Here is a 19,761-nt window from a genome sequence, read left to right as displayed (position 1 = left end):
TCTAGTTGGATTTGCATGGCTCATAAGCTTCCTCTTCTTGATGTTTGGTAATATGCCTCATACCTTCCTTGCGATCTGTTTTGATACGAACTGTCCCAGCATCTTTGCCACTAACATACCATGATTACCATAATTATAATTCTTCTTTGGTTACTACTTTCTGACCAGTCTTTTCTCTCACTTTGGGAAGATCCCCTTTTGCGAAGCCTCTAAAAAGATCTTCTGTATCTGACAATAATTTTGCCGGCCGGAGTGGCCGTGCGGTTCTAGGCGCTACCGTCTGGAACCGAGCGACCGCTACGGTCGCAGGTTCGAATCCTGCCTCGGGCATGGATGTGTGTATTGTCCTTAGGTTAGTTAGGTTTAATTAGTTCTAAGTTCTAGGCGACTGATGACCTCAGAAGTTAAGTCGCATAGTGCTCAGAGCCATTTGAACCATTTTGACAGTAATTTTCTATACGCCACACACCTGGCGTGGCTACTGATGCCTCCACCGGTGTTGTCCCATGGGCTCCTGTGAGCCTTAGCAGCACACACCTCTATGTACGCCTTACGATTGAGTTGTATCGATTGTATCGTAGTCTGTGTGCCCAACTGCTGGCACAAATCCTAAGATAGCAGCGAGGACTGCTTCATGATAGAGGGTAAACTGTTGCAAAAAGGTGATCAGTCTTACCAACTTTCGCACGACTTTGCAGGTTTCTGATAGATCTGAGATATATGTGTGTGAAAGTAATGCTTCTCGTCCAAGTGTGCGCTCAAGTACTTACATACCTCACTGCATCCCACCGGGGTTCCTTCAGCTCTCAGAGTGGGGCTACACGGGAGAGGAAGCCTTTAAGCAGTAAATAGGTAGTTTTTTATTTTTTATTTAATTTAATTAATTAATTAATTGCTGCGATTTCTGATTTATTATCTGAACGGCACTTTTGAATCCCAACAAGGACATCACGCGTTTTCCTTTCCAGCTTGTCTCTTGAATGTTATTTAATCCCATATATACTATACACGTAAAAGTTTGTGAGTACATTTGTTACTCCTCCACGCTGAAACGGCTGGACGGATTCGGAAGAAATTTGGAATGGAATTAGCTTAGGCCCTGAGTTAACACACAGACTACCTTTAAAGAGTGTCGTATAAGATATTTATTAATTTAAAGACTATTACTCGGAATGTGGCACAATATTTTCGCTAAGAAAAAGCTGTTTACTCTTTAACTTTTGAACTGTATCGTATTTGTGAAAATGCTTTTATTGTTTCATATGTCCTACATAATAGGATTCAACGTAATGAATACAATGCTTATACAGTTCTCAAAGTGCTTAACCCTCACTTCCATAAAGCTCGTAGCATTTTAGGTTGAAGAGTCACAGTGAAGGTGTATTTTAAATGCTGTACGCCAGAGAGACATCATGCCTTTACGTGTAGACCGCAGTAGGCTTTTAGTCAGGGTGGATTTGGCTACGATATGCTATCGTATCTGCTGGTAACAGGCACACGTTGTTGCACATACAAATAGTATAAAAATTTCGCTGCACCGAACTACAAATTGCTTACATTCTTTCTTCGTTGAGTCAGTATATTTGTTATTCATTCACTCTGAAGCGGCTGGACGTATTTGGATGAACTCTGGAATGGAGATAGCCTATATCCTGAATTAACATACAGGTTACCTTTTGTTGAGAAAAAAATCACTGTTCCTGTGGGATGGGAACTTGACTAAAAAGTCACCCATGAAAGTTAACTATGAAATGAACGCATTAAGTTTAGCGTAGAGATTAATTTTTTTCCTCAAGTAAACGAGTAAGTTGTGAGCTACAGTGATCCACATAATTATTCGGACGAACGCGAGGTATTACATTTCCCTTCATATTAGCGATTTCAGTAATAATAGCTTGATTTTTACTGATATAAAGCAAATACAAGGAATGTAGGAGCTAAATGTCCACCGTACTTCTGAAGAACACTGAAAATACAGACATAAGAATTAGAAAACGCAATCAAAACAAAACCAGTACTGCACAAAATTATTCGGACACCTTTTTTCCTGCTTATGATCCGAAAGATCAGTATCTGATAGGCATTCCTTTCATCTTAACTACTTCTCTGAGACGATTTAGAATGCTCACCACTAATTTCCATGTACTCGGGAGATATTTTCTGCCACTCATATAGCAGTCTGTTTTCCAGCTGTTCTCTAGACGTGATTGGTGTTTTCCTTATTCTTAATCAAGTTTGTCCCAAACTCTCAATCACATTCAAGTTTGGTGATTGAGGAGTGGATGAAGCACCTTTCAACAGTTAAACAATAATCACATCATCACATTCTAGGCCGTATGTTTCAGGTCGTTATCTTGATAAAACTTAAAATGTTCCCCATTCCCCCTGTTTCCGGCGCTCTTTTTTAAATTGTCCCTCAGTATTCTGATACACTGAAATTCGTCCATTTTTCGCTCGATAAAAACTAATTTACGAGCGCCATTCGCCGACGAGCACCCTCAATACCATTACATTTCAACCGCCATACTTGACAGTTGCTTTTGGAATTTTCTCTTGAAGCTTAGTATTAGATCGCCACGAAACCGTTATCCTCCCTTCAGATTGAAATATCTTAAATTTACTCTCTTCAGCAAATATAACGTCATTCCACACGTCTTCTGTGCACCCTCTGTATTGTTTCCGGCTGCACTTCCTTTCCGATATCTTTGGTAATCTCAGCAGTGAGTTTTGGAGCACTTAACTTGGGGTCCTTTTTCTCTGATGATATAACAGTCCTCTAGCACAGAAAACGTCCTTGGACGTTCCGTATGCGGGAGGTTGTCGTAATCTTCTGATTATATTGGAAACTGTACTTTTCTTCATTTGTAACATTTCGGCAATTTTACGACAACTTTTGTCTTAAGCACGGTGAAAAATTACTTGCTCTCTGCCTCTGCGGGCCATCGTTACTTCAGCTGTACATAGCACGCTAACTCGCTGAATGTTTACGTCCACAGTACCAAATTCAAATTCAAATGGCTCGAAGCACTATGGGACTTAACATCTGAGGTCATTAGTCCCCTAGACTTGAACTACTTAAACCTAACTAACCTAAGGACATCACACACATCCATGCCCGAGGCAGGATTCGAACCTGTGACCGTAGCAGCAGCGCGGTTCCAGACTGAACCGCCTATAGCCGCTCGGCTCACAGCGGCCGGCCTGTTCACACTACCCGTAGGTCTTCTACGCACGACTTCTGCAGGACAACACAGTGTGCCTGAATAACTTCGTTGATGCACGCTAACAGGTTTCGGAGGTTCCAGAGTCACTAGTTCTCCTCTGCTTCCTAAACGTAAACATTTTGTCGTGATGTTGATCTTTCGAACAGGGATATTAGTAACTAGCTTGGGTGGACAATATTTTCTCTGAACATTAGGGCCAGTGTGTTTCAAAGGCTAGCTATTAATGAGTGTCTGAATAACTATGCAGAGAAATGTACATGTGTTCTGTCACTTCCTCTCATCGTCTCAAAATTTTGTGGTTCTTTTTACAGCTCTTGTGATAGGCCATATGCGTGGATAAGGAGTTTGGGCATTAACATTTCTTTGTAAATAACTGTTTAATGTGCGCGTAACATGACGTGGCGCAGCTGGTAAGCAAATAAACATTTAAAACATCGATACTTGTTTCTGTATATTCCAGAATTATCAGTAATTACGATTCGAGTTTTTCAACTATTTTCCGCACTTGTCCACACAAACGACGATTTGATTTACTAATTCCATCCTTGTGTATGTTACATGTTTGACGATGAAGCAGTCCCCCTTTCTGCCCGCCATTAGCACAACAGTGTGTTTCGTAATCTCTGACAACCTACCTGTCAGCAGAGCACTACTTTTTCCACGGCTGCAGCCTTTGTTCCGCGACGTGTGAAATGGAATGGATGAAAGAGGTCGCCCAGCAAGCTGTAGCAGCCCGAGGAGGGGCGGCCCGCCGTGTCCTGACTAATGGGAGGGAGGACAGGATGATCCGTGCGGGTCCGTTGCCAGGTAGGCGCGCCGCCGCCGCCGCCGCCGCCGCCGCCGCCGCTGCCAAAACGCGGCCGCGGAATTGTCCGATGCCAGGCCAGCTCCACTCCGTTCTGGAGTCACAAGGTTTAAATTGGTCAGATAAATATCTTTATGAAATGGCGTTTGCACAAGAGGGTCGCCAGCCTCGATACCCGAGAGGACAAAACGCGATGAAACAGTGGCGTCCTATCTCCGCAAGGGGGCAACGTGTGCCCACGTTAAGTTTATCATCACTAGAAAGTGTACGCCATTATCCCGGATTGACTAGAGGATAACTGGTCGTATATTTATTGTTTGTCGTATGATGAAAACAAATCCCAATACACAACTTTGTGGACAAATGTGCGTAACTGAAGCTCGTACAATTTTACGTATCCAGATCTACTTCCGTGATCCACTCGATCGGTTCATCTGATGCTTGGAGAACGTCCATTATTGTTCCCTAGTATGGAGAATTGACTGTAAGGAGGCGTCACAATCACAATTTGCCGGATAGCCCATCCCCACTTGTGCAGTAGATAACTACATCTGCCATGTCCAGTTCGAATCCGGATCATTATCCTCCATTGACGTCTGGGGTGATAGAATCTTTGTACTCGCATGGAAAGTTTCTCAACTAGACGTTTTTTGGCTACTGCAAACTGCTCCCATTGGATGTTCCATGGATGGTTGACTCTGAAAGACGACCCGACAAGGTTGCTTATTGCGCGCCACGACAATTTCTTTGATTTTTTTCTCGTGCAGTAGCTCGATGCCCGGGTATCTGGGGACTCTTCTGATCTGAAGGTGGTATATTTCTGAAAACAGGATGTCAGAGGGTGCTTAACTCTGCGAATACGTCGTATAATTATTCGTATTGCCTGACTGAGCTGTACGTCTGTCTTCTTAGTGTGAGCGCTACTGATCCAGTTCGAACAGCATTATACAGCAGCAGAATATGATAGGGATAAGGTTGAGGATTTTAAAACATGAGGTACCAGTAAGTTATTGAAGAGCGTTATTTCTCAGTCAAAGCTCATACAAGACATCAGAAGATCATTTTCGGGGCCGCCAGTTCGTAAAACATTCCTTATAGAATACCCAACAATTTTTCTTAATTACGAGCTTCCACTCTCAGATCTATGGAAACAGTAAGGAGAAAGAATAACGGGGACTCAATGTATGCGTACAGACAATGCCTTATGGAAACATTCAAGGTATTTTGTACTGTATTAGATACGTACAAATACTCAAGCGCCGCCCGGGGTAGCCGTGCTGTCTTAGGCGCCTTGTCACGGTTCGCGCGGCTCCCCCCGTCGGGGGTTCGAGTCCTCCCTCGGGCTTGAGTGTGTGTGTTGTCCTTAGCGCATGTTAGTTTAAGTTGGATTAAGTAGTGAGTAAGCCTAGGGACCGATGACCTCAGCGGTTTGGTCCCATAGTCCTTACCACAAATTTCCAAAATACTCAAGCGTATGGGTATTCTGTCAACAGAGCTAAACAACAAGTTCGGCGAGTCATTTAGCCTATGAAAGAAGGTCGCAGTTAACTGTCACACTATTACATCATATGTTAAGCTACTTGGAAATAATGTAATACGGATACATAAAATACACAGCCTTGTGAAAGTGATAGAAGATAATGTCCAGTTAATGCTTGTGCGTTCATACATTGATACATCCTATAACAATAGAAAGGACCACATGTTTAGACTGACTTCATAGCCTCATTTTTTGTGTAGTGGATAGTTCAAGTTTTACAGAATCGTAATCGTGGCGAATGAGATGTAATATTAAAACATCAGAAACACTGTACTGAAAGCGGAATAAAACGGCTGCAAAACAACAGTAGTTAGTGTCGATACTAGAGTGTGCTTTCCAGCAGCAGAGCCCACAGATCACATACGTAAACGCTCTCTTCATTCGTGGAGTACGCGGACCACACTTATATCGTGCTGCATATTATTACTAACGTTATACGCCACGTACAACATTAGTGTAGTGCCTTCAACAAATGATCACATACCTTACAAAATATCGTCATAAATGTTGCAATTTGCATTGCGAAAAAGAAATCTCGACTTGTTTTCTAAGGACTTTATCCTGCCCTCTTTTATTTGCAAAGTTCAAATGGTTCTGAGCACTATGGAACTTAACTGCTGAGGTCATCAGTCCCCTAAAACTTAGAACTACTTAAACCTAACTAACCTCAGGACATCACACACATCCATGGCCGAGGCAGGATTCGAACCTGCGACCGTAGCGGTCGCACGGTTCTAGATTGTAGCGCCTAGAACCGCTCGGCCACCCCGTCCGGCTTTTTTATTTGCAGTCTATATAATATAAATTTCGGATCCTTTTCACATGCTCGGCCAGTACACTTTACAAGCAGTGTGTAAGATTCGTATATTGCTATTTAAGCGACTGTGGTCGCGGAGTCAGTTCAAAATCCCTTAATGGCGTTCTGTGCAGTCAGACGTCAGGACCTGTAACACTAATGGTGATCATTCAGTCGATGTGAAACGATAAGTTCTGCGTCCGCATTGGTGTTTTTCGTGAGGAACAAGATATTAATCAGCGATGTATTTTAGTTCCTTCTTTACTTTGATTGTCGCATTTAATAGCAAGTTTACGACTACACGCCATAAACACTCATAACATTAATCACACTAGACAGCTACACATTGTATTTACATACCGGAAGAAGAATGTGGAAACCAACTTCCATTAGTCTCTTCCATTAAAACAGTTTACGCGTTTCTACATTTTTCGTCGTACCAAGTAACTTCATTATTCTGTCCACATAAAAAGAGTTGGTCCATTTGCTTCATAAACAATAACTTTTTCATTTCATCGATTAGTTCGTTATGTAAATATGGGCATTTCCGCGGAACTCTCATAACGAAATACTTCCAGTAGGAGAATTACTGTTAATAGTATTATGAAAATTCGGCGTGTATGGAGATGCGCCCTCAAAGTAATGCATCCTGCTTGTCTCGAGACAGCGCCATTGAATGTAGGATATGGGCAGCGCTGTACAGTTTACGTAACACCTGTCACAACATGTGTGAGGTAGCATGGGAAACATTTTGGAGCCCTTGTACTAGGGAACCAACGCAGTTGGCACAAGAACAAGTTAGAATATATTGGCAAAAATCTATTGCTAAATAATATGAACTACGAAAGGAAAGGCGACAGTAATGTCACGACGAACAGAACTTATTCCCCAGTCAAGAAGAATCATTTAATTAAGCTCACATCGATTTAATTTATGCCAAGAAATTTGTATAGAACTGAGCATGCTTCTCATAATACGCATGAACTGCTAGACTTCGGAAAAAGGCATAAATATTGAATTGTGTTTATGTATTATAGATATACCTAGGAAACTTTGTGAGATCTTATACTTGTTTCGCTGACACATCACTACTCAGAGTAATGTGTATTTAAAAGTGTCAAGAAGCTAATTATTGGTCATTAGTACTAAGTATTCAGTCTTAGTACTCAGTCCGGGGGTGATTCGGCAGTATGAGGAACATATACCAAAGTGAAATTTTCTCAAAATTATAGACCCTCCATTTATTAAAATGTGTTGTGTTAGATGTCCTACGTGCGTCATACCTTTACTGACGTCTAGTGGTCTGTCACTAACGAAATCGTGCTGCCCCCCTCCCCTTCCTCCCCTCCACACACACACACACACACACACACACACACACACACACACACACATACACTCACGTTTTTGCTGCCCTCCCATCCGTATCTCGACAGAGGTTGTGCACTTCCCCAACCCCACCTTACCTCAGACGATTCACTTAAAAACATGTCTCTCAAGCTTAGTACTTCAATGCAACACATACGTTCTGATGAAAGAGGGTCTCATTCGCAGTCTTCTTCCATAACGTTAACGGGGGTTTAATGACCACGTCGACAGAGCGTTATACCCAGAGGGAGAAGACACTGCAAATATGACAGGCAGGCGAGCAGGCTCACGAAAAGGGTGAGTGAGGGGTGGCTCCCCGCATTTGTAGGGCATCTGTCAGACCTAAGGCCGTTGTTGCAATACAGGCCAGGGTCAAAGATAGTGCTGTTTGAAGCAGAGCCCGCACCAGACTGACACAAGACGTGGGTGGGCATAAAATTCTTACACAATACCTGTGCACTGTTTCAAACGATTTACATTGTCCACCTGCGCCAGTTCAGATTGATGTATGCTATTTGAGCTCCTATTGATTAATCTACGAATTAATAATTCATAGAGGACCGGCACAGATACAACATGGTAGTCTTCATCATTTAGACACCGAGAAGAATTGCTGATGTCTCTGTTCAGAACATTGAGGTGGCCTCCGGAGAACACGCGGAACACTAACTGTTGCACACAGCTACGTCGATTACTACTCGGACACGCAACATCGTATCACATCAAGCATCCGACCAGTGGTAGCTTGGAGATATAAGAAAGTAACCCATCCTGCTTGTAGGCTTTGTTTCCTAGTTTTCATTTTGTCCATTCACAATTATTTGGTCGAAACTAAAATATACTGCACCCATGTGTCATTCATAGAAGGAATCTGCACTCTTAAACGTCGAAAGGTATAAAAAGTTTGATAAGTGAACCTACCTTTCAAATTCTTTGAGTTACTTGGCTCCTAGCATGAAAACACCACTGGTGACATCGGCAGTAGAGACATAACGAGGTTAATAAGTAGTTTCTAACACAGTTCGCTACTCGTTAAAAAGAGGAAAGTTAAAATCTGTATATAAATATGACACATTGGAAAAAAAAACTGTAAGGAAGAAAAATGGGAGATACTGATTAATACTGCCTTTAAACATGTCGGCGAAGGCGTGAAGATCTAAACAATAACTGGAGAAGCAAAAGTGCGTTATATATCGCAACGGACAGATTAAACTAATTATTACATCCAACGACAATGCTGATAGAATTATCTACTCATGCTTTGCTTGTGATAAATTGTAACTATTTTACCACTCTTTCTTTAATGACAGTAATAAGCACCTCGCTATTTCGTTTGTCACTTACAAGTTCTGTGGAAAAGTACTAAAATGTATGTTTTAATAAGAATATGAAACAAAACTAATGATTCCGGCGTCGGAGGAAAGTCAAGTTTCAAATTTACAGTCAAATGGAACAGATTTCTATCGAACACGTGAATGATGTGGTGAACGCTAGGTAAAAGCAGGGAAGAACTCACGATGCCCTTCACAACTTCGGGGCGGTATTTTCATGTGATGGTTCTGTAAGGTCATGCAAAAATTAAATAATATATGGAGAATGTCCTTTTGAACATTCTGTGACATGTAACGTAGTATAAGAAAAGCTAGCTGAAGGTGACTGGACCTTATATATATGTCTCTGCCGGTTTTCCGGACTACATTCAGAATTAATCAGAGTGTTAGGCTTTGATCATGATCTGCTGTTCTTCCTCTGTGCTCTCGGATCATATGAAGTAATTTGGCTGAATTTTTCGGTAATGTATCCTTGGCTGTTCGTAAAGAATTCAGTCCAGGAGCCGACACGAAACTGGAAATTCATGTACCAGAAGAGTGTGCAGAAACGCAGTTGATGCGACAGTTTACAATGAAACGCCAGCAAAATGATAACTGTTTCTGAAGTATAGCGCGAAGCTGCATGGAACACTGGCCTCTATATCCGACATTATCATGTAAGGTAAACATCATTCACGTAGGGGGGACAGTTCTCAGATGAACTTATTCATCCCAATGGAGGAAAAACTTGGTGGACAAATAGTTCCGACAATCATACCTTTATTTCTGAATGAGAAATTGGACGAAACTGAGAAGGATGTACCATTGTACAATTCTAACGTTGTTACGACCATGAGCTTCTCTCAGTTGAGGAGCGCCGGCACAAAACCCGATATATCCACTTTTGCTGTATTCGCGTGTTTGAGCTGTAGGGGGAGATGCGGGAGTAATAGACGCTGCCACAAAATAATTTTCAGCACAACGCTACATCAAGTGTTTTATAGTGTGTTCTATCTTTTTATAGCTTGTGGAGCGATTTAGAGATCACTGTTTGTTACTTTCTGTATTAAGAGCAAATGCGGATTTATCGGTTTTTGTTCCGGCGCTCTTCAGTTGTTCTCAGGCATTTCTTATTACATACCTCTTACATATTACACATTACATTATGTAAGTGTTTGCGGCGTTTTGATTCAAGACAGTCGTAAGTGGTTTCATAGCCCGCACGGTTAGCCGTTTGGTCTAACGCACTGCTTTTCGGGCAGGAAGGCGTGCGGGTCCCCGGCACGAATCCGCCCGGCGGATTAGTGTCGATGTCCGGTGTGCCGGCCAGCCTGTGAATGGTTTTTAAGGCGGTTTCCCATCTGCCTCGGCGAATGCGGGCTGGTTCTCCTCATTCCACCTCAGTTACACTATGTCGACGATTGCTGCGCAAACACTTTCTCCACGTAAGCGTACACCATAACTACGCTACCACGCAAATATTGGGGTTACACTTGCCTTCTGGTATGAGACGTTCCCGGGGAGGGGGGGCGGGGGTAGGGGGGGGGGGGTGTCCATTCGGGACCGAACCGCGCAATAACTCTGGGTTCTTTGTGGGGCGGCGGTGGGGTGAGTGGACTGCTGTAGCCTGTTGTTGTGGTGTTGTGAACCACTAAGGGCTACGGCAGGGCGGGGTCGAAGCCTCTCCGTCGTTTCTAGGTCCCCAATTCCATACAATACAATACAATACAAGTTGTTTCACTCACAACTATTCAATAGATCGCCTGTAATGTAATTCATAGTCTTGTGTTACCCTACCATTTTTAATAGGAAGTTCTTCGGTAGTGGAAAAACAACTAATCGAAAATCATGCTTGATTAAAAGGGCTAATACTAGCTGCTCCATTAAGCGGTACCTGTTGTGGACTTTCTGGGGTACGACTCATACATTTTGTGCCGTCAATGGATACGACGATCCACGTGGGAGTTCAATAGTTATAACAATAAATAAATGTCACAATAACATTGTCTTCAGAGCAGCTTATGACAGCAGTTGACGAAAAGCAAAAATGTCGCTTCACCTATAGACCAATGGGCATATGACTGTCGTATGGGTGTATGTTGCTATGAGAGACCTCCACGTGACCACCTCATAACTCTTCCCTTGCAGCATGTCAGGTACCTTCAGTAGAAAGGGCACCTCTGTGTGGTTTCTCTACCTACCTCAGTGTTATATCTCTTCTATGTAGCTTGGGAGTGGTTCGCGCACCGCTTAGCGCGCCAAGAAATTCAACCTTATTCGCCAGAATCATTTCTCATAAAATTATTTCTACGAAATTACGAGGGGCGTTCAGTAAGTAATACAACACACTTTTTTCTGAAAGCAGGTTGGTTTTATTCAGGATTCCAAAAGACCATATTATTCCCCATTCTACGGCTACAAAACCCTGTTTTTCAACACAATCTCCGTTCAATGCGACGGCCCTATGCCGCCTTACTGGGAGGGCCTGTATGCCTACATGGTACAGCCCTATCGGTCGACGACGGAGCCAACGAGTTGCTGCGTCAGTGCCCTCCCCATCATCCACGTACTGCTTCCCGCGGAGTGCATCCTCCACTGGGCCAATCAGATGAAGTCGTAAGGCCAGCCACTGTGGCCGAGCGGTTCTAGGCGCTTCAGTCCGGAACCACGCTGCTGCTACGGTCGCAGGTTCGAATTCTGCCCCGGGCATGGATGTGTTAGTTAGGTTTAAGTAATTGCAAGTCTAGGGGACTGATGACTTCAGTTGTTCAGTCCCATAGTCCTTAGAGCAATTTTTTTTAAGTCCGAAGGTACGAGATACTGGTTGTAGGGTGGCTGAGGATGAAAGGTCCAATGAAGTTTTGTGAACTACTCTCGGGTGTGCAGACTTGTGTGAGGCTTAGCATTTTCATGGAGAAGGGGACGTTTGTTTGCATTTTTGAGGCGACGAACACGGTGAAGGCGTTTCTTCAACTTTCTGAGGGTAGCACAGCTATATCCGGCCGTCTGCCACGGGGAAGATCGGAGAGCTATGCGCGACGTTGTTGTGATATTGATAGTCGCCTCGCCCAACGACTCACCGTGCTTTTGTTCATTGTCAGGTTTCCGAAGACATTCTGCAAGCGCCCATGAATATCTGCGATGCTCTGGGTTTCCACCAACAGAAACTAAATAACAGCTCTCGGCTTGGAGCGCACCTCCGTTACAGACTCCATTTTGAAGGCTACATATAGCGACGCAACCTGTCGGAACTTCATTAAACTATAGGGACTGAAGCGGAAATAATCCATGACGTCCTACAATAAATTATGCCCTTTTTTGTCAATCGAGCTTGATATAAAAAATATGTACCATTACTTATTTAAAGCCGATTGTGTTGTTCATGAGATCCCAGTTCACACAGAAATAGTACTCATTACCAAGATTGTAGTCGCATGCGGTAGAATTGAAATCTTAAAATCTTAAAGCCGAAGATACTTATGCCTTGAGGTTGATAAATGTTATTTTCAGTAGCGGCTAAAAGGAACGAAATGGTGGTGAGACATCTCTAGGTTCAAATGGCTCTGAGCACTATGGGACTTAACTTCTGAGGTCATCAGTCCCCTAGAACTTAGAACTATTTAAACTTAACTAACCTAAGGACATCACACACATGCATGCCCGAGACAGGATTCGAAACTGCGACCGCAGCGGTCGCGCATCTCCAGACTGTAGCGCCTAGAACCGCTCGGCCATTCTGGCCGGCAGACATCTCTAGGCAGCGAATAATGTGATACTAAAGGGTTGATTAAAGATGTAAATAACAATTTATATCACAGCAACTACTAAAGGAATAAGATATAAATAATTATTTGTATCGTAGAAACTACTAAAGGAATAACATAAAAACTAATTAAGAGTAACGAAAAGTAGTCTGGAATGTCTTTACGTTTTAAACTGACATACAGATCGTATATTATGTATCTCAAAGCCATCAGTGCAGTGCACTTTACTTCTGATTTATATGCACATGCTATCAAAGACTCATCAAAAATAACTTACCTGCTGGTTGCTATTGTCGTCTTCCGTCCGAAGGCTAGTTTGATGAATTTTTGATGCTAGTCGATCCTGTGCAAATTTTTTAAATCTCTGTGTGACTACAGCAACCTATGACTATTAGAAACTGTTCACTGTGTAAACTTATTTGCCCGTCACTGGCATAGAAGACTGCAAACCTTCTATACTTCCCGCCTGGGCAAGCTGTGCAGTGACTAGAGTACATGTGAAGCTTACTGGGACAGGGTAAATGCTAGCTACAATGAAGTCGATAATTCGGTTGTAATATTGGTATTTTAATTTGATATTCCCCACAACTGACAAAATTTACAAAAAAAATGTGAATCTCTTTGTCCACCCACACACTCCTGAGAATGGCACATTAACAATTTGCAATTACGCGCCCCTATTACCGACAGCTGCGTTGATAAATACTCGGCACCTCTCAGATTAAGAATATTAGGTAAGTTGTTGGAAGTGGTTAAGCGTTGGTGAAAATCTCGCTTCTGAGCACGCAAAGAGCTCTAACCGAAGAACTCTACACGGAACACGCGTTGGTGCAATGCTCCGATACAGAGCGTATATCTCCCTTCGAAGACAATAACCAAGACGCCGTCTGCAAGTCCGTACCTCTCGATGGCTGAAAGCGAAGTCCTCTCTCTCCACAATTCTCCCGTCTCACACGCGTACGAAAACGCGGCGGAAGAATACTCAGTTTCGGCCAATATCGAACGCTCTATCACCGCCGAAATCCCTCCAACGGCATTTCTGAGATCTCCCCAATGATCGAGTAGGTCATAACGCCCCTAGGCAAACGAAATTCCCATCTTCGCCACGTTTTGCCCAGCACAGGTGGCTCCGGATACCGAGCTATCCCCAAAAGCGCCGTATTGTTCCGCGTTTCCGGCGACCGCTACCTGCCGCCCACGGCGGCCCGGCGAGCTACGGCCATCTGCAAACTTCATATTCCACAATTCTCAACTTCCGACACTTTTCACCAACGCTTTAAGTTAGTGGTTCAATCATGCTGACATGCAGGGAATACTGCTCGAGAGTGCCTCATATTTATCATAATTCAATACAGTCATGATCTGATGCCCTTGCCAGTACCTTTATTATTAATACTAATGTTGGTAAGCTAACGTGTAAGTGCCCATGTCCTGGCACCTTACAACTGTAATCGGTCTTTGGTCTCTCTCCACAATTTTAACCCCCCCTCCCCCTCCACCGACACGCACCGTTACATTTTGGAACCGACTATTCCCTGTGTCTTCAGGATGTCTCCTATTATCTCCTCCTTCTTTTAGCAAGTTTTGTAAAAAATCTGTTTTCTCCCCAGTTCGTTTCAGCATATCCTGATAAATTGTACGATCAACCCAACTTATCTTCAGCATACTTCTGTAGCACCACGTTTCAAAAGTTTCTGTTCTCTTCTTGTCTGAACTGTTTATTGTCTACATTTCACTGGCGTTCAAGGGGTACACTCCTGACAAAAACCTTCATAAAATTTAAATTCTATATTAACAAATGCTTTTTTCCCTGGAAAGCTCTTCTTCCGATTGCTGATCTTCCTAATACTTAGCAGCATTTTATATCATCTCTGCCTCGGCCATCGTCAGTTACTTTGTTGAAATTTGGCGTCAGCTGTATTCGGTACAGATGTTATATATGATGTTTTACCCGAACCCGTATTTCCCGCTTATAATCGAGTTCATTATGGTCTAATTTCGAATGGGTGTCAATCATCATCGATGTACATAGTTATTTTGTTGCCCAAATAGAAAAACTCGCTTACTAGTCTCATTGCCAGTATAATTCCCTGAGCCCTGCGTGACTTAATTGGACTATATTGAACTATTCTTTCAAACGTTTTCCTGTCTCAGATAGAATTAAAGTCTCATGGGGAAACCCAAAATGTTTTATTTCATCTCCCTGAACTTTAAATTCCTTTCCAAATTTCTCCATGGTTTACTGCTTGCTCAATGCACTGACTAAATAACAACTATGTTTCATTCCTTCTTAACTGCTGCTACTCTTTTATGTCCTTCACGCCTCACAACTGTGTTTAGTTTTTGTGTAATTTGTAGATAAATGTTCGCTCCCTGAATTTCGCTTTCAACCTCCAAAATTTCAAAGGGAGCTAAGTGAAATCGGTGGTTAGGGTGAATTTTTAACAAAAGTCATTTTTGTAAACCTACGATACAATTATTTGACAGTGTCACTTCTCTAGGAGACGCTCAATAATCTTGTGGGGACCCTTTATTAGCCATGATCGTAAATATTTGTACGTAGGTAGCTAGTTCCAGCAAATTAAATAAGATGTGTCCCTGCTGACGGCTGTAGATGGAGTCTACGTCTAACGTTACAGGGACATATCTTCTGACATTGTACTAGGCGAATTGTATTAGCCGAAATGTATTTTTCTTTGTGATTATTACATCACTTTGATGTACCCATTGCAATACGTAATGGTGTGGGGTGTCACATAAAACCTTTTCTGCGAGTTAAATTGTAAAACACTGCTATCGCAAAACGTCTAACTGTAAAGATAGATGTAGACACTATCATCATATATTAAGTGACCTGCAGATGGCGATTTAATTTTATGAAACTAATTACGTATGTACAAATCAAGACTAATAAAGTGTATCTATAACAAGACTATACCATTGAGAAGTACGTTAATTAAATAGCAGTTAGTGAGAAATGTAGGATGCTTTTGCAATAACGGATATTTCCACGATTTCTGTGTTGTAGGAAAAAGACGAAATGAATTTTTTTCATACAATCATGAACATAATTCATACGAAGCATAAATAGTTATTCAGTATCAACAGCGTTCACAAATAAATGATTAAGAAGCAAATACGTAATAGAGAAGTTGTGTCCACTGGGAAGGATATTCTCTTATTTCATTTTATTATGTATTCTTTTCTCAATTTTTGTCTCTAATGCATTGTAATACTTTAAATTTGATACATTTACATAGTTTCATTTTTTCTTAACATTGCTTCTTGCTCACTAATTGATTTTTTCTCTGTGTAGTATGCAAGCATTATGAAGCTAAATGTTTCTGTCTATAGTAATTAATACAAAACCACCACCACCACTTAGGCATTAAACCTTAGGCCACTTCCGACTGCCGTCTACGAGGCAGCACGAAGAACGATCTATGCTCGTGGGACATGTGATCTCCATGTCGCCACACCATCCAGCCGATAACGCCAGTAGAGGAACCCTAATTATGCCGCTGCTTCTTTATTCAAGGAACTTCTCATTTGGCCTCACGAAGCTGAGCGGGTACAGTTGCATACCTCCCTGTAGCAGAAAGAATCTGAGGAGGCACCAGCAATCGAATTTAGGTTTCCGCAGCGAGGGAGCGACACGAAGCATTCGGCTACGGAGACATTCCTTAAGGAGGGACGTATGAGAAAATAGACAGGTATATGTAAAGTAACGTAACTTTTACTGGTTGAGATGTAACTGAACCAAGTTTTCACATGTTGCCCTTTTGTTAGTACCTATAATCTGGATTTTTTTTTTTGGTCACAGTTTGATCAGGGCGTTGCTGTATACTTTTAGAACACTTTACATCACATGAAGGGCGTTGTCTCAGTGGTCACTTTACTTATCACTTTCAAAATCCGTTAGGTTATTCTTAGTCATTAGAAAATCAAATCTGTATTCCAGTTCCCTAATATCGGTCTAGGAACTATCGCAACAATTTTTTTAAATTTATGTGTATGATATGCTGTAATTTTTCTTTCCAAAAAATTTAAATAAATTTGACAGTAACGAAATTAGAAAATTATTAAATTGTATGTATGAAACCTATAGAAAATTTCAACCATCTATTTGCAATGGTTCAACAGAAAATGTTCCTTATACTCTGAAAAATGGAAGTTGCGGGACCTGCAGAAAAATATTTTCTTAGCATTTATGCCAGAAACAAGTACCTTTATGTTGGTCATGTCCATACATTTGGTCTTTTTCGTCTTCATGTAGTTCTTTTCCTCTAGTCTGACCCGCCTGGCATGTCCGTTTGGTAATATCCCTCGCTGACATTTCAGAGCTAGCAGTACACACATCATCAATTTTCTTCAGGAGGTTTTCAGTCCTCGATGGTGAGTGTTCATCGGAGGTGAGGGTATCATCTGGAGTGACGCAGGGAAGTGTGGTAGGTCCGCTGTTGTTTTCTATCTACATAAATGATCTTTTGGATTGGGTGGATAGCAATGTGCGGCTGTTTGCTGATGATGCTCTGGTGTACGGGAAGGTGTCGTCGTTGAGTGACTGTAGGAGGATACAAGATGACTTGGGCAGGATTTGTGATTGGTGTAAAGAATGGCAGCTAACTCAAAATATAGATAAATGTAAATTAATGCAGATCAGTAGGAAAAAGAATCCCATAATGTTTGAATACACCATTAGTAGTGTAGCGCTTGACACAGTCACGTCGATTAAATATTTGGGCGTAACATTGCAGAGCGATTGAAGTGGGACAAGCATGTAATGGCAGTTGGGGGAAGGCGGATAGTCGTCTTCGGTTCATTGGTAGAATTTTGGGAAGATGTGGTCCATCTGTAAAGGAAACCGCTTATAGAACCCTAATACCACCTATTCCTGAGTACTGCTCGAGCGTTTGGGATCCCTATCAGGTCGGATTGAGGGAGGACATAGAAGCAATTCAGAGGCGGGCTACTAGATTTGTTACTGGTAGGTTTGATCATCACGCGAGTGTTACGGAAATGCTTCAGGAACTCGGGTGGGAGTCTCTAGAGGAAAGGAGGCGTTCTTTTCGTGAATCGCTACTGAGGAAATTTAGAGAACCAGCATTTGAGGCTGACTGCTGTACAATTTTACTGCCACCAACTTACATTTCGCGGAAAGACCACAAAGATAAGAGAGATTAGGGCCCGTACAGAGGTATATAGGCAGTCATTTTTCCCTCGTTCTGTTTGGGAGTGGAACAGGGAGAGAAGATGCTAGTTGTGGTACGAGGTACCCTCCGCCACGCACCGTATGATGGATTGCGGAGTATGTATGTAGATGTACAGAGCCGTGTGGAAAAGCGGGGTGTGGCACCGCGCATTAGCTGAAACAAGATGGCTTTTACATAATTTGTAGCACGAATTAAACTGAAAATTGGTGATAATATTTCTAACATGCTACGGAACTATCAGGTGGCAAAAAATTAAAACTTTTTGACCAAATTTTGCATACATCCCCCCTTAATAGGAAAGCGAGCACTGGAATTGTCTGACAGCTTTTCTAAGGAACAGTATGCAGACTGAATCCATCGTTGCACTGTGAGAAATCTTCACATAGTGCAGTGAATTCCAGATTTATCTTGTCCAGAGGGAGATCTAATAATGACAACGTAGGAATACCACCGGACGGACAATGAAGTACAACTGCCGCACCGAGGTAGTGTAAGACGATAGGTAAACATTGGTGAGGCTGAGTGAATAAGATTGCTGCAGAAGCTTATGAACGGCTGCAGAGACGGGTGTCTGCGGTTAAGTAGGGTGGTGAGGAACAGGGGGTGGCAGGGGGCAGCGGAAGCGGGCTCGGCTCGGCATTATTTATGCAGACGGGGGCCGCGGCGGCGTGCGACTGACGTAAGCGTGTCACGACGAGGTGCCGGCTGCGGGCTGGGCGCCAAGAAACACTCGCCTTCCCTCCCCACTACCCACCACCTCCAACCCGTCACATCACAGCCCGCACAACGGCGTGCTCCAGACCGGCACACGGCCCGGCTCCAGAAGTGGCTCTGCGCCGAGATGGCTCGCGTTCATAATGTCCGAGTGCGAATTTCGCTGCTAATGGGGGAACGAAGGAAGGTCGAAGACTACAGCTGTTCGTACGCCTACACTCACATCTTGTAACGGGAGAGACTTCGCAGTCTCACAATACGCAGAAAATGAGGTGCCCGTGTGATTTTTCTTTCCAGAAAATACACTATGTGATCAAAAGGATATGGACACCTGGACGTTAATGTGGGGTGTGTACAACCTGCGCCTTCATGATGGCTTCAGCTCTGATGGAGATACTTTTATGACTCTGAAGGTATGACAACTGATTTTTCCTCAAGAGCTGAAACATGGGAAGGTAGTGATATTCCACGGTGGGATTTGGAGCGAAAGAATTGAAGAAAAAAGATTAGGAGTTAACGCACCGTGTACAGCGAGGTCAGTAGAGATAGATCTGGAACGAAGTCGACGTTCTAACTGAGTTCAGTTTGAACTGTGAGCAGGCCAGTCCATTTCACAGACATTATTATCTACAAACCATTGTCTCACAGAGGCTGCTTTACGAGAAGGTCTTTTGCCACGCTGATACAAAAAATCGTCGTATATGCGTTGTTCCTCAACAGTAAATAGTAAAAAATACAATAAAATGTGTTCAACTTTTCTGCATTTAGCCTTTTCTTGAGCTTAATAACAAAACCAGACACTAACCACGGAAAATGCCCCCATAACGTAACAGCACCACGTCCGTATCTAGAATGAAATTTTCGGTCTACAGTGGAGTGTGCGCTGATATGCCGGCCGCGGTAGCCGAGCGGTTCTAGGCGCTTCAGTCCGGAACCGCGCGACTGCTGCGGTCGCAGGTTCGAATCCTGCCTCGGGCATGGATGTGTGTGATGTCCTTAGGTTAGTTAGTTTTAAGTAGTTCTAAGT

The 19,761-nt window shown here is 42.8% G+C and overlaps 1 protein-coding gene across 1 annotated transcript in view; it reads right to left on the bottom strand.

Annotated features, from left to right (window-relative positions):
- Nucleotides 1-3,862: 3,862 nt before the first annotated feature.
- LOC126484912 (forkhead box protein D3-like) overlaps nt 3,863-19,761 on the bottom strand; it is a 58,270-nt gene continuing 42,371 nt past the window's right edge. The window contains exon 3 of the mRNA XM_050108512.1: nt 3,863-4,123. Within this exon, the coding sequence (XP_049964469.1) occupies nt 3,863-4,123 (261 nt within the window). The remainder of the gene's footprint in view (nt 4,124-19,761) is intronic.

Source organism: Schistocerca serialis, chromosome 6 (assembly GCF_023864345.2).
Source record: "Schistocerca serialis cubense isolate TAMUIC-IGC-003099 chromosome 6, iqSchSeri2.2, whole genome shotgun sequence".
Taxonomy (NCBI): Eukaryota; Metazoa; Arthropoda; class Insecta; order Orthoptera; family Acrididae; genus Schistocerca; species Schistocerca serialis.
Note: the sequence above shows the minus strand (reverse complement) of the source record. Positions and strands in the feature narration are given on the sequence as shown.